This window comes from Pelophylax lessonae (genome assembly GCF_965119305.1).
Source record: "Pelophylax lessonae genome assembly, chromosome: 8".
NCBI lineage: Eukaryota > Metazoa > Chordata > Amphibia > Anura > Ranidae > Pelophylax > Pelophylax lessonae.
In genome coordinates, this window is record NC_138775.1 from 27,743,684 (window position 1) to 27,756,927 (window position 13,244).

General features: G+C 45.0%; 1 protein-coding gene across 2 annotated transcripts in view; it reads left to right on the forward strand.

The window, feature by feature from the left end:
- The window catches only part of COPG1 (COPI coat complex subunit gamma 1), a 49,588-nt gene extending 45,380 nt beyond the window's left edge, over nucleotides 1-4,208 (forward strand). For both annotated transcript variants that reach the window (XM_082265547.1, XM_082265546.1), the window contains exons 22-24: nucleotides 193-331; nucleotides 1,720-1,818; nucleotides 3,795-4,208. In XM_082265547.1, the coding sequence (XP_082121673.1) occupies nucleotides 193-331; nucleotides 1,720-1,818; nucleotides 3,795-3,925 (369 nt within the window). In that variant the 3' untranslated portion in view covers nucleotides 3,926-4,208. The remainder of the gene's footprint in view (nucleotides 1-192; nucleotides 332-1,719; nucleotides 1,819-3,794) is intronic.
- The last annotated feature ends 9,036 nt before the right edge of the window (nucleotides 4,209-13,244 follow it).

The window sequence follows — 13,244 nt, forward strand, 5'->3', positions numbered from 1 at the left end:
GCGAGAACTACTTTTCAAGTCGCCGCAACTCAAGTCGCGGCAGTTAGAACGGGCCGAATGGAAATTAATGACTTTTGACTTGCTGTGCCAAGTCGCACAGCAAGTCGCAACATTGGAAACGGAGCCTTATACAGGTGAAGTCCTCGGCTGTATGATTAACCCTTTACAAATGTCATTTTTTTCATCCTGAAGCTTGAAGACATTGAAGTGACAGTAGTAGACCACATACAGAAAGTTCTGAAGCCCAACTTTGGTGCTGCTTGGGAGGAGGTGGGAGACGATTTTGAAAAGGAGGAAACTTTCAACTTATCCACCATCAAATCGCTAGACGGTAAATCCACAAGCTCTATAATAGAAGTGTTTCAACTACAGGCGTTCCCCGGGTTACAAACAAGATAGGGACTGTAGGTTTGTTCTTAAAGAGGAAGTAAACCCTCCTCTGACACTTGTACCTATAGGTAAGTCTATGATAAGGGTTACCTATAGGTACTGTAAATATCTCCTTAACATGTACCGTTTAGGAGATATTTACCTAAACATGCAGCCAGTGACATCACTGGCGCATGCGCTCTGAAGGAACGGCCGCTGGTGCCGTTTCTTCAGAGCCCCGTGCCGTGACCGTCGGCTCGCGTGCGCGGGAGTGACGTCACCGCGGCTCCGGCCAATCAGATGGCCGGATGCCGCAATCCCGGAAGACGGGCGACTGGACATGTCGCCTGTCATACAGGTGAATGGGCGGCACGGCAGGGGCTCGTTCTTAGGTAAGTATTTCATAATGAGCTAGTATGCGATGCATACTAGCTCATTATGGGTTTCTCTTTCAGGTTGCAGAAAAAAAAAAAAAGTTTCGAGGGTTTACAACCTCTTTAAGTCAAATTTGTTTGTAAGTCGAAACAGGCACATTTTGTAAGTGTAGCTCCAAAAGAATAATTTTTACGTTTTTTTTTTTTTTTTTTTTTTTTTTTTTTGGGATAGCACCCCTGTACCATTTGTTTTGCTGTCTCTACCCCTGTTCAGAAGATTTCACCTCACTTTCTATCCCTTTTGACAATTGGATTTTGAAAATTTTGGGTTGTTGTGGAAACAAGGATTGGTGATAAAGCTTCAGGCCCCGTTCACACTGGGGCGATCCGACTTCCAGGGGTGACCTCCGAGGTCGCGGTGCGAGCAGCGCGCCGTGACCTCGGAGCGGCCGGCACGGACTTCATAACATTGAAGTCTATGACGGTCGCTCCGGGTCACCCCAAAGAAGCTCTGGACCCTTTTTCTAAGTCGGAGCGACTTGTGTCGCTCCTATTAGAACGGGTCCGCAGCTTCCCTATGGAAGGCGACCTGTGAGGCGACCAGGTCGCCTCACAGGTCGCCCCAGTGTGAACGGGGACTCAGTGGAGACACCTTTTTCCCATGAGAACTCTTACAGGAGTGAATTTCCCTTCCTAGGGGGAGAATTCTCGTCACTTCCTGTTGTCTCCCACCGTTTGTAAGTAGGAGTCGTTTGTAAGTCGGATGTTTGTAACCCAGGGACTGCCTGTATATGAATTGCTGCTGTTGTCTTTTTACCTGTGATTGTGTTTGGGTGTTTTACTTTTTTTTTTTTTTTTAATTTCACATTAATGTTTATACTGTGGGGTTAAAATGAATTTGGGGGGGGGGGGAGTTCAAACCACCGTTCCTTCTATATGATTCATGAGAGCACCTGAAATGTTCGTCTTTATACAGATGCAGTAGGAAATGTGATAAAATTCCTGGGAATGCAGCCCTGCGAGAGGTCAGATAAAGTACCTGAAAACAAAAATGCGCACTCGCTGTACCTGGCAGGTAAGATGCAGCTGTGAGAATCAGAGTACCAGTAAGCTAACGTCACACTGAAAAACTAAGAGTTACCTATTACCCTAAAGAAGTACAGCCAAAGCTCGTTTTGGCTGTACTTCTGTGCTGAAGCCCACCGTCAGCTGACATAACAGAGCTGGTCCAGGCTCGGGCAAGATCCCAACAATAAAATGAGCCGCCGCCTCCCCACAGCCCAGCGCTTCAGTCAGCGGTCTTTGATCGCACGGTTCTCAGTCTTAGAGCCGGTGGGGGACAGATGCAGCATCTGGGTAACCTAGGTATGATTTTGAAAAAAAAAATTAACCCAAACTTCTCTTTTACAGTATTTTTCAAGTCGTTCATTCAAATACTGCTTTAAAATTTTGCACAAATACATTTTTTCTTAAAGCGGAGCTCCACCCAAAAGGGCAAAAGGGGAAGCTCCACTTGTCTGCCTCTCTCCCTGCCCACCAACTCCGGTGCCACATTTGGCCCCTTGTGGTACCTGCTCCCACTCAGCCCGAAGTTCAGCTCTAGCCTCAGTTTGCCCATTGAGAAAACACAGTGCGATTGGTGCATGCGCAGTGGAAAACCAGCTGTGAAGCCGCAAGGGGCTGGAGCTCCACTTTAAAGGGATTCTAAAGGCAGAAGGTTTTTTTTTTTTTTTTTAATCTTAATTCATTCTATACATTAGGATAAAAATACCCTTCTGTGTGTAGCAGGCCCTCTAATACTTACCTGAGCCCATCTTTATCCAGCAATGTTGTAGGATTGTCTTAGCTGCCCGGGACTCCCCTCCTCATTGCCTGGGATAGCAGCATGGCACAATTGTCTCCCGCTGCTGTCAAACAAAGTCAGTCAGCCAATCAGGAAAGAGAGGTGCCGGGTTGCTGCACCCTTGTCTGAATGGACACAGGGAGCTGTAACTTGGCTCAGGTGCCCCCATAGCAAGCTGCTTGCTGTGGGGGCACTCAACAGGAGGGAGGGGCCAGAACCACAGAAGAGGGACCCGAGAAGAGGAGGATCGGGGCTGCTCTGTGCAAAACCAACTGAATAGAGGAGGTAAGTATAACCTGTTTGTTATTTTTAAATTAAAGAGAGTTTACAATCTAATGAACTATACAGTGAAATTCCATGTCACGCCCTATAGCCGCCAACAATGATCATTGTTTTCTGCCATTGAAGGTGGAGATTCACAGTACTCTTATGTGACTTTGGCCCTTTTCACAATCTTGCTCTATTTACAGTGGTACTCTTTACTAGAGCAGCTGTCAGTCTATAGCTAGGTGTGGCCAAGATGTGTGAATGCCTGTACAGCCACAGGCAGACTACTATAGTCTACAGCAGTGCTCCCCAACCTTTTTTGTATCGCCGCGGTCAACGTTTGATAATTTCTCCATGGGCCGCTGAAGGGGGGGATCAATGTCAATGCAGAGTTACCACAGCGTGCCCCCAATCGATGCAGAGTGACCACAGCGTGCCCCCAATCGATGCAGAGTGACCACAGCGTGCCCCCAATCGATGCAGAGTGACCACAGCGTGCCCCCAATCGATGCAGAGTGACCACAGCGTGCCCCCAATCGATGCAGAGTGACCACAGCGTGCCCCCAATCGATTTGCACAGTGACCACAGCGTGCCCCCAATCGATTTGCACAGTGACCACAGCGTGCCCCCAATCGATTTGCACAGTGACCACAGCGTGCCCCTAATCAATGCACAGTGACCACAGCATGCCCCCAATCAATGCACAGTGACCACAGCATGCCCCCACAGAACACAGAAGCCACAGGGAGATTCAGAGGATTATGTAAGTTATTTCTCCATTCTCCAAAAGTGAGCAGTTGACCCCTGCAGTGAGGGCATAGCCCCACTGCATGGGAAATCCTTTTTTTGTTTTGCCTGGAGTTGGGCTTTAAATAATCCTTGGTTGTGCAAAAAAGCTTCTGTGTGTCATTTTTTTATTTATTTTTATTTTTTTTTGCAGGTGTGTTTCGAGGAGGGCATGACATTTTGGTACGTGCAAAGTTGGTTCTGACAGATACTGTAACGATGCAAGTCACAGCCCGCAGCAAAGAGGAGTATCCAGTAGATGCCATCATGGCATCTGTCGGTTAATCGCAACAACAGCACTACAGAACGAAAGGGATTCTCCTATCTTGTACATTTTCTCATCAAACTGAGGGAGCCTGGAGATTGCAGGAACACTACGGCCTCATAAGATTCCAATTTTCCTCCTACTAAATTGCTGCCATTCTCACATCTGTTACTTTCTCTGAAGCAGTCTTTGGCAACCTCTGCCCTCCCATACAGGTGTTGCACAGCTGCCAGAGTCCCAGCATGCTCTGGCTGCCTGGCTTGGTCAGAGGAGAGTTATAGGTTACAAAAGACTGCTGCAAAAGCTGGCCGAATGGTTTAAAAATGCGGTACAGTTCACACCGCAAGTAACCAGTCAAAGAATCTGTGTCTGTTCCTATAGATGTGGGTGCGCGATGTTGCAATCTAGGGAGCTCTCTGATAGTACTTCTTCATTTTATATTGCGTTAAGTTTTATAAAAACAAAAAATCATTCTCTTCCCCTTGGTCCTCTCTAAATTATTAACAAATGTCTAAGTACCAAAATTCTTGTATAACCCCCCCCCCCCCCATAAAACTAAAAGTGACCTTTGCCATTCCTTTCACTATCCCGTTTAACATTAACTGGTCATAGAGGCTGTTGTAGGCTCTTTAAAGACACTCTCCAGCCAATCCCTGGATAGCAGCTGTGAAAAATCAACTTTGCCTTCAAAAGTGTTCCCGAATTGAATGACCTCATCCCTCTTTTCCAATTGGTTAGGGTTATTAATATTATACTTTCTATTGGCTTACCGTGCTGTGCTATGAGATTGATGTGTCAAGCAATAGAAAATCTAGATAATTATAGCCAGGAAAAGGAGGATAGAAAATAGTCCTAGCGCTAAAGCTCCGTACACGCGTAGCGGTTGTCGGCCGTAAATATTCGGCCAACGTCCGATCGGCCGATTGTCGGCTTGTTCGTATGATGCTTCCGACAACCGACTGCGACTTTTCGGCCGAACAGAATCTGGTGTGCAGGCTTTAAAATTTATGTTGGCCAACACCAGAACGGCCGATTGTTCCTCAGTCAGTACAGAATTCGGCCGACATACAGCAGATTAGCAAGACTGGGCATGCTCAGAGAAGAAAAAACACAGGGAAAGTTAACCATCACATGACATCACTTCTGCAGTCGGCTGTTGTTGGCCGACAAAATTCGTGTGCAGTCTTTAGCACTTTTCAATCGACAGGACAGCACCGGACAAAAGACGGCCGATCGTTCGGCCGACAATCACTACGTGTGTACGGGGCTTTATCCTCCGGATAAAAAATCCTTGGACAATAAGTCCATTGACTACTGATCACTGTAAAAATAATAATCGTGATGATAATAATGTTAATCATTTTGATAATAAAATCACCACTCTCAATGCCGCCAATCCCTTCACATTTGCATTTGAGGAAAAGGAGGATGATGATGATGATGATGATGTATCAGGGCAGACACTATGCACATCCAGCCTGTGAAGGTAAAGTGAAAATACACAGATTTTTCACAGCTGCTGTCCAGTGATTGCTAGAGAGCTGTGACAGGAGAGGGGGTGCAATAAAGCGCTTACAACAACCTCTATTCACAGATACTGTTAGATGAGATGATAAAAAACTACTGTGCAAATTTCATGAGATACCAATTTGCAGATAGGAAAAAAAAAACTTCTGCAGCACTCTTATCCACAGCTTGTTTAAAATCTTTACCTTTTTTTGGCACAGCCAGTTATGACGTTATTACTTGCAGAATTCTTCAAGCACATGGCAGTTCCTGGAATTATTAAATAATAAGGATACATGACTACATCTCATGGAAGCAGGTGAACTGTAGTCTTGGCCAGTATTCAGAGAACACAGCCTGTTAGTTCACCAAAGTGCCTCATTCCAGAGTGATGTCACTGATTCCAGTGAATGGATAGGCTGAATATTGCCCGAGCACCCAAAACCTGTTTCACAGAGTTCTGTGTTCTAATTCTATTTTGACAGTTGTCACCCACATTTTCCATTTCTGCGGGTGAACTGCTGATATATTGCTCTTCTGATAGCTAGAATTATATTCTTGTTCCTCTAGTTCTGGATACACAAATCAGCTGTGCCCTCTAGGCAAATCGCTACATTGTTTGTTGCGGGGGGGGGGGGGGGGGTTGTACAGTTACATAGCGATAATGCTGGGAACCTTACCAAATTTTGTAGGGAAAGATCATTGTAAAACTTTCTACAGCGTCCGGTAGATTGAAGGTTATTTGCTCGTGTACTCAGATGTATGCTTTTTTTTTGTATTCGGATTAAGAGCATATGATGAAATGCTACAATAAAAGTATGAACAGAATTCCTGTGTTCCTTCGCGTAATGCATTGTGTATATGCACTGATCAGCCATAACATTATGGCCACCCACCTAATATTGCGGATTCCTTTTGCTAAAACAGCCCTGACCCATTGAGGCATGGACACCAAAGAAACATTCACGTGAATGGCGAGGCCCAAGGTTTCCCAGCAGAACATTGCCCAAAGCATCACACTGCCTCTGCCGACTTGCCTTCTTATACCGCATCCTGGGGCCATCTCTACCCAAGGTAAGTGACGCACACGCACCCGGCCAGCCACATGATGTAAAAGAAGACGCGATTCATGAGACCAGGCCACCTTCTTCCATTGCTCCGTAGTCCAGTTCTGATGTTCATGTGACCATTGTGGAAGCTTTTGGCTGTGGACACGGGTCACCATGGGCTTCACAGCCCCATACACAACAAACTGCGATGCCCATTTTTTTTTTCTGCTTTCACCACAACTTCATGGACAACATGTTCACTTGCTGCCTAATACATCCCGCCAATTTTCAGATGCCATTGTAACAAGATATTCCCTTTACCTGTCAGTGGTGATAATGTTATGGCTGATCAGTGTATGTGTGATTGAGATATATAATGTGCTTGTAATAAAGAGATGTATTAGAAATAGAGATGCACTGAAATTTTGGCTGCAGAAACATATCGGCCAAAAATGGTGTTATCAGCATTTTGCCGATATGACGTTCAACATTTTAACAAGAATTTGCGGCAATTTTACTGTGATTATGGTTTGATATTTCATAGGTCATGTGACTTAAAAACCACATCAATGGTTAGATCCCGGGTTGCAGCACCAAAAAAGATAAAACTGAATCAAAAACATAACACGGGTGCGGTAAAGATGTGTTTTCAATGCATTTCAACTGGTTGTTTTCAGTGCGTTTTTTTTTTTAACTGACCAAACATGCAGCAAGCAAGATTTTTAACGCCACAACGGATGTGCAACAGACCAGCGTGAAGACATACATAGAATTTAAAGGGATATATTATTCTTGTGCTTTTCTTCTGCTAATGGTGCCGATAATGGCCGACAATTTCATGAAATTAATTAAAAAGTCGAATATAATACAATTTCTATATTAAAATATAAATGTTTTTTAAAAAAATGTATTTTTGGCCGATATTTCGGAAAGTGCTTGTACCTGCAGCTAGAGGCATCACCTCGGTACCGGCGTCCAAAGGCGACGGTCGGCTGTCTTGTAATGACAACCGATGCTGCTGAGAAGCCGCTCAGCTGTCATTACAAGGAGCGGGAGGGGACGTTCCCCCCCCCCCCCTCCCGCTGCCTTCTGCGACTCGTCTGGGTCTCCCGTCCCAACGGGAGACCCGGGCAACTAGCCTGCACGGCTGCCAAAGACCTGATCAAAGCCACATTCAGCTCTGATCGGGTCTCCCATGTAAAAACCCAGAAGTGATGTCATGACATCACTTCCGGGTACTCGGCGCCAGATAAAAAATAAATGACAGCATTCAAAACAGCCAAACTTGGCATTTTGAATGCTTTCAAGTGCAGAGGAGGGGTTTGGGATCTATTAGACCCCCCAGATCTCTCCACAAGAGTACCTGCCTCCACAAGAGTACCTGTCAAGTGCTAAAAATAAAAATCGGCCGATACCAATATGCAATGGCTAAAATATATCAGTAGCGGCAACAAAAAAACGATATCGGTCAATCACTAATTTACATTTTGCGTTGTAACATGTCCAATCACAGCTGATCACATCGTTACTAGGAAGTGACAGGGTATAAGTAGAGGAGAGCCAATAAGCGGCTCTTCTGACGGGGGATCTGCACTGGTATTTATTTAATTGATTATCAGAGCATCAGCAATGCCCACCAGTTCCCATCTGGGATGCCTGTCAGTGCCTCCTCATCAGTGCCCATCATTTCCGCCTATCAGTGCATACTTGCCAACTTTCCCGTTTTTGCCGGGACAGTCCCGATAAATAGGAGCCTGTCCCGGGTAATTTACATTGTCCTGGCAAGCGCCCGTTAATCGGGCTGCCTGTAAATACCCGTTACGGGCAGCCAGTGCCCGTAAAAAAGAAAAAAATGGTTGCAGGCTGACATCGTAGCTTGTACAAGCTCGGCTGGGCGGGCGCATGCGCAGTTGGCGCCATTTTTTAATCAAAGGCACTCGTTCTTGGCAGCACCTTGCCGGCCGCCGCAGCAGAGCAGAGAAGGACCCCTGGAGAGTGAAGACACATTGACAGACATGAAGGTAGGTAGGATGAAAGCAACAATCTTATGTGCAAAAATATCTGATAACCTGACAGGTGAATAAAGTGTGAAATGTGCTCAGGTGTGACCATACAAAAAATATAATATGTAACTATAAATAAAGTGCAAGGTGTAAATAAGTACCATAAAACCTAATTATACCAGATAGTATAATCGTACTTATTTACACCTTGCACTTTATTTATATTTCCATATTCCATTGTTTGTATGGTCACACCTGAGCACATTTCACACTTTAGAATTGCAGGGAATTGTGATGAGAATTTTAAACTTTAGGCAGAAGTAGTGCAGCTGAATGGGAGAATTATTCCAACTCTGCTACTTTGGCCTTAAGTTTAAAATTCCCTTTTCAATCTCTGTTTATTGAGTAGACCCTATAATCCAGGGGTGTCAAACTCAATTTCACCATGGGGCCGCATCAGCATTATGGTCCCCCTCAAAGGGCCGGTTATATCTGTAGGCTTAGATGTCCAGAGCATCCCACGCACCCTTACACGAGATGTCAAACCCCCCCCCCCCCCCCCGACCATCAGAAGTCAAGAATCACCCACCCTTCCTTACATCACAATGCACCCCCTTACCTTGTGCTGCTGCCAGGAAGAAGATGCGGGTGGATCTGGGAAGAAGGGCAGGGTCTGGAGGAGAACCAGAGGAGTCCGCTTCCAGAGTTTGTTGAATGCTGAGACTAGGGGAGGCAAAGGCAAGGTGGTGCTGCGGCTGCACAGAGGGGTGCAGGATCTGTAGGAGGAGTTCTGCCCTCCTCTCTGCTGCAGACTGCTGAGGAGTGGGTGGGCAAAGACGAGACTTTTTGCCGCTGCACAGAGGATTGCAGGATCTGGCAAAGGAGCTCTGTCCTCTCTGCTGCCAACTACAGAGACGAGTGGGGTGGGTGCCGGAGCGGCAGGAGAGGTGCGAGGGCCACATGAAATGGCATGGGGGGCCGCATTCGGCCCGCGGGCCTTGTGTTTGACACCTGTGCTATAATCTGATAAGTAGGCGGATATTAATTATGCAGTGTGGGGGGAGCTTCAGGGAAGTGGGCGTGGTCAGTAAATTGATAGCTGTGCTGCAAAGTGTCCCTGGAAATGTTTTCAAATGTTGGCAACTGTGTCAGTGCTGCCTATCAGTGCCGCTTATCAGTGCTGCATATTAGTGCCGCCTATCAGTGTCCATCAGTGCTGCATATCGGGCTCCATTCACACCTGTGCGTATTGTTTTCAGGCGTATTTTGCAGGTGTTTGGAGGCAGGCATTGACATCTGACCAAAAACGCTTGTAATCTGCCAAAAAAAGAAGCTCATGTACTTCTGAGCCTCAGGGGTTTTGCTTCAGGCAACAAAACACTCATGTGAACAGGGGGCCATTGAAATGAATGGGATTTTGCTTTTTGGGCGTTTTGGAACTTCGGAGATGAGCGTTTTTACAAGCTGAAAAACACTCAGATGTGCCCATTAGTGCCGGCTATCGGTGCTGCATAGAAGTGCCACCTCATCAGTGCCATAAACAAAAAATTACCGTGTAGAGGGGCCCATACCCCTGAATACTATATATAACCAAATTAGAAAAGATGGGGCTTTACGGGCCAGTGGGAGGAGAAGGATCATATACAACACAAAATTATCTAAAATATAATTTTATTGGACATATTAACCACTTGCCGACCGCTCACATTGAGCGTACTGCGGCAAAGTGGTTCGTTATCGTCCAGCGACGTAGACCTACGCTGCTGGACTCCTCCCCCTGTAGGCGGCACTCCCGCTGTTTTCATTCACAGCGGGAGTCGGGCCAGGGGAGGAGCGGCGGCGATCGCCGCTGCTCTGCCCCGATCGTCAGGGAATCGAGTGAGGAGATCCGCCCGCTTGTGTAAACAGAGCGGGCGGATCTCCTAAGTGACAGGGACTGACAGATCGGAGTGTTCAGCATAGCTGAACATCCGATCTGTCCTTCTGTCACTCAGTCACCTCCCCCCCCACATGTCAGTAAGCACCAGGCATACATTAACTCCTCCCTCTCCAATAAAGTTAACCCCTTCCCTCCCAGTGTAATTTTTACAGTAACAGTGCATATATATAGCACTGATTACTGTAGAAATGTCACTGGTACCCCCAAAAGTGTCAAAAATGTCAGTCAAGGGTCCGATCTGTCCGCCGCAATATCGCCGCCATTACGCGTTAAAAAAAAAAACACCAAAAATGACAGAAATCTTTCCCGTAGTTAGTAAACGCAATAACTTTTGCGCAAACCAATCAAAATACGCTTATCATGATTTTTTTTACCAAACATAGGTAGCAGAAAACAAATTGGCCAAAAATTTTAAAAAAATTTGATTTTTACATTTTTTTGGGGGGAATTTCATATAAAAAAATGTTAAAAATATTGTTATTTTTTCAAAATAAACGCTCTTTTTTTGTTTTTAGCACAAAAAGTAAAAAGCGCACAGGTGATCAAATACCACAAAAAGAAAGCTCTGTTTGTGGGAAAAAAAGGACGTAAATTTCGTTTGGGTACGGCGTCGCACGACCGCGCAATTGTCAGTTAAAATCGCACAGCGCCGAATCGCAAAAAGTGGCCTGGACGTAAGACCGCAAAATCCTCCGGTGGTAAAGTGGTTAAAACAATACATAGGGATGGTTACCCATGTCTGACATAACTAAAAACAACAAACATATAAGAAATGCATTGTAGAAATACTTCCCAACAGGGGGAGTGCTGATAACTAAATATCAGGAGATGACGTTAGGGTCTCAGGTGGAGCACGATCTAAGGGTCCCAGCAAGCCGACGCGTTTCGCACGAGGCTTCCTCAGGGCCAGAGAGACCAGAACAGACCGATATTTCTACAAATGATATGTAATAATTAGTACACAAAAACATCAACAACATTTATGTGTGCATATTTTATATACTAACAGTGATATCTTAAACTATCAAAGTATAATTTACATCAATAGCTTGATACTGACCCGATGCGACTCAAATAATGGCAGGCAAGGCAGATAAAAAAAGTGGTGGAAATTGTCCAAGACCAATAATGGCGTATTATTGTGTAAATGCCCAGGAAATCAGCAATAGTTCTGAGGTTTCAGTAGGCAAACATGCATGTATGCGTCTTCATATCCACATTCAGGGCCTAACTGGCTACTGTAAATAAATATATGTATAAGAGATGGGAGGGTATTAACCACTTAAGCCCCAGGCCTATTTTTCACACTCTGTGTTTACAAGATAAAATCAGGTTTTTTTTTCTAAAAAACTACTTAAACGGTTGCCGACAGCCGCACGACTATATACTGCGGCGGTCAGCCCCGGCCAGGCAGAGTGACGTATGGATACGTCACTCGCCTGTCACTGACTTGCGAGCCAATTGCGGGCGGGCGCGCGCCCGCCGCGGCTCGTTCACAGACAAGTCAGTGCGTGTGACCGGCGGACTCGATGTCCGCCGGTCACACTACGATCGCTCCTGTGAAGGGAGAAAGGCGGAGCGGCTTGTGTAAACAAGCCGCCCGTCATTCTCCCTGGTGTAAAAATGAATATTAGACGGTTCTACTATGTAGGACCGTTGATCTTTGTTTTTACACCAATAGCAATGTCCCACTACAGTTAGAAGCACGCCCCTAGGACACACTTAACCCCTCCCTGTCCAATAAAGTTAACCCCTTCCCTGCCAGTGTCATTTTTGCAGTAACAGTGCATATGTATAGCACTGATTACTGCAGTAATGTCACTGGTACCCCCAAAAGTGTCAAAAATGTCAGTCAAGGGTCCGATCTGTCCGCCGCAATGTCGCAGTACCGCAAAAAAAATCGCAGATCGCCGCCATTATGCGTTAAAAAAAAAAAAAACACCAAAAATGACAAAAATCTTTCCCTTTGTTAGTAAACGCGATAACTTTTGCGCAAACCAATCAAAATACGCTTTTTGCGATTTTTTTTTTTCTTACCAAACATATGTAGCATAAAACAAATTGGCCAAAAATGTTAAAAAATTTTGATTTTTACATTTTTTTTTGGGGAATTTCATATAAAAAAAATGTGAAAAATATTGTTATTTTTGCAAAATTGACGCTCTTTTTTTGTTTATAGCGCATGATCAAAAAATCGCACAGGTGATCAAATGCCACCAAAAGAAAGCTCTGTTTGTGGGAAAAAAAGGACGTGGAATTCGTTTAGGTACAGCGTCGCACGACCGCGCAATTGTCCGTTAAAGTCACGCAGTAAAAAATCGCAAAAAAAACCCTGGTCTTTTAGCAGCCAAATCCTCCGGGGCTTAAGTGGTTAAAACCCCCAAACATTATATATATTTTTTTCAGAGACCCTAGAGAATAAAATGGAGATTATTGCAATATTTTTTATCACACCGTATTTGCGCAGCGGTCTTCCAAACTCCAATTTTTTTTAAAAAAAATTCACTTTTTTGAATTAAAAAATAAGAATCCAGTAAAGTTAGCCCTATTTTTTTCCATAATGTGAAAGATAATGTTACGCTAAGTAAATAGATACCCAACATGGCATGCTTCAAAATTGCGCACGCTCACGGAATGGCGACAAACTTTGGTACTTAAAAATCCATTAGGCGACACTTTAAACATTTCTACAGGTTATCATTTTAGAGTACAGAGGAGGTCTAGGGCTCAAATTATTGCTCTCGCTCTATCGATTGTGGTGATACCTCACATGTTTGGTTTGAACACCATTTACATATGTGGGCGGGGTTTCCCTATGCGTTCACTTCTGCGCATGAGCTAC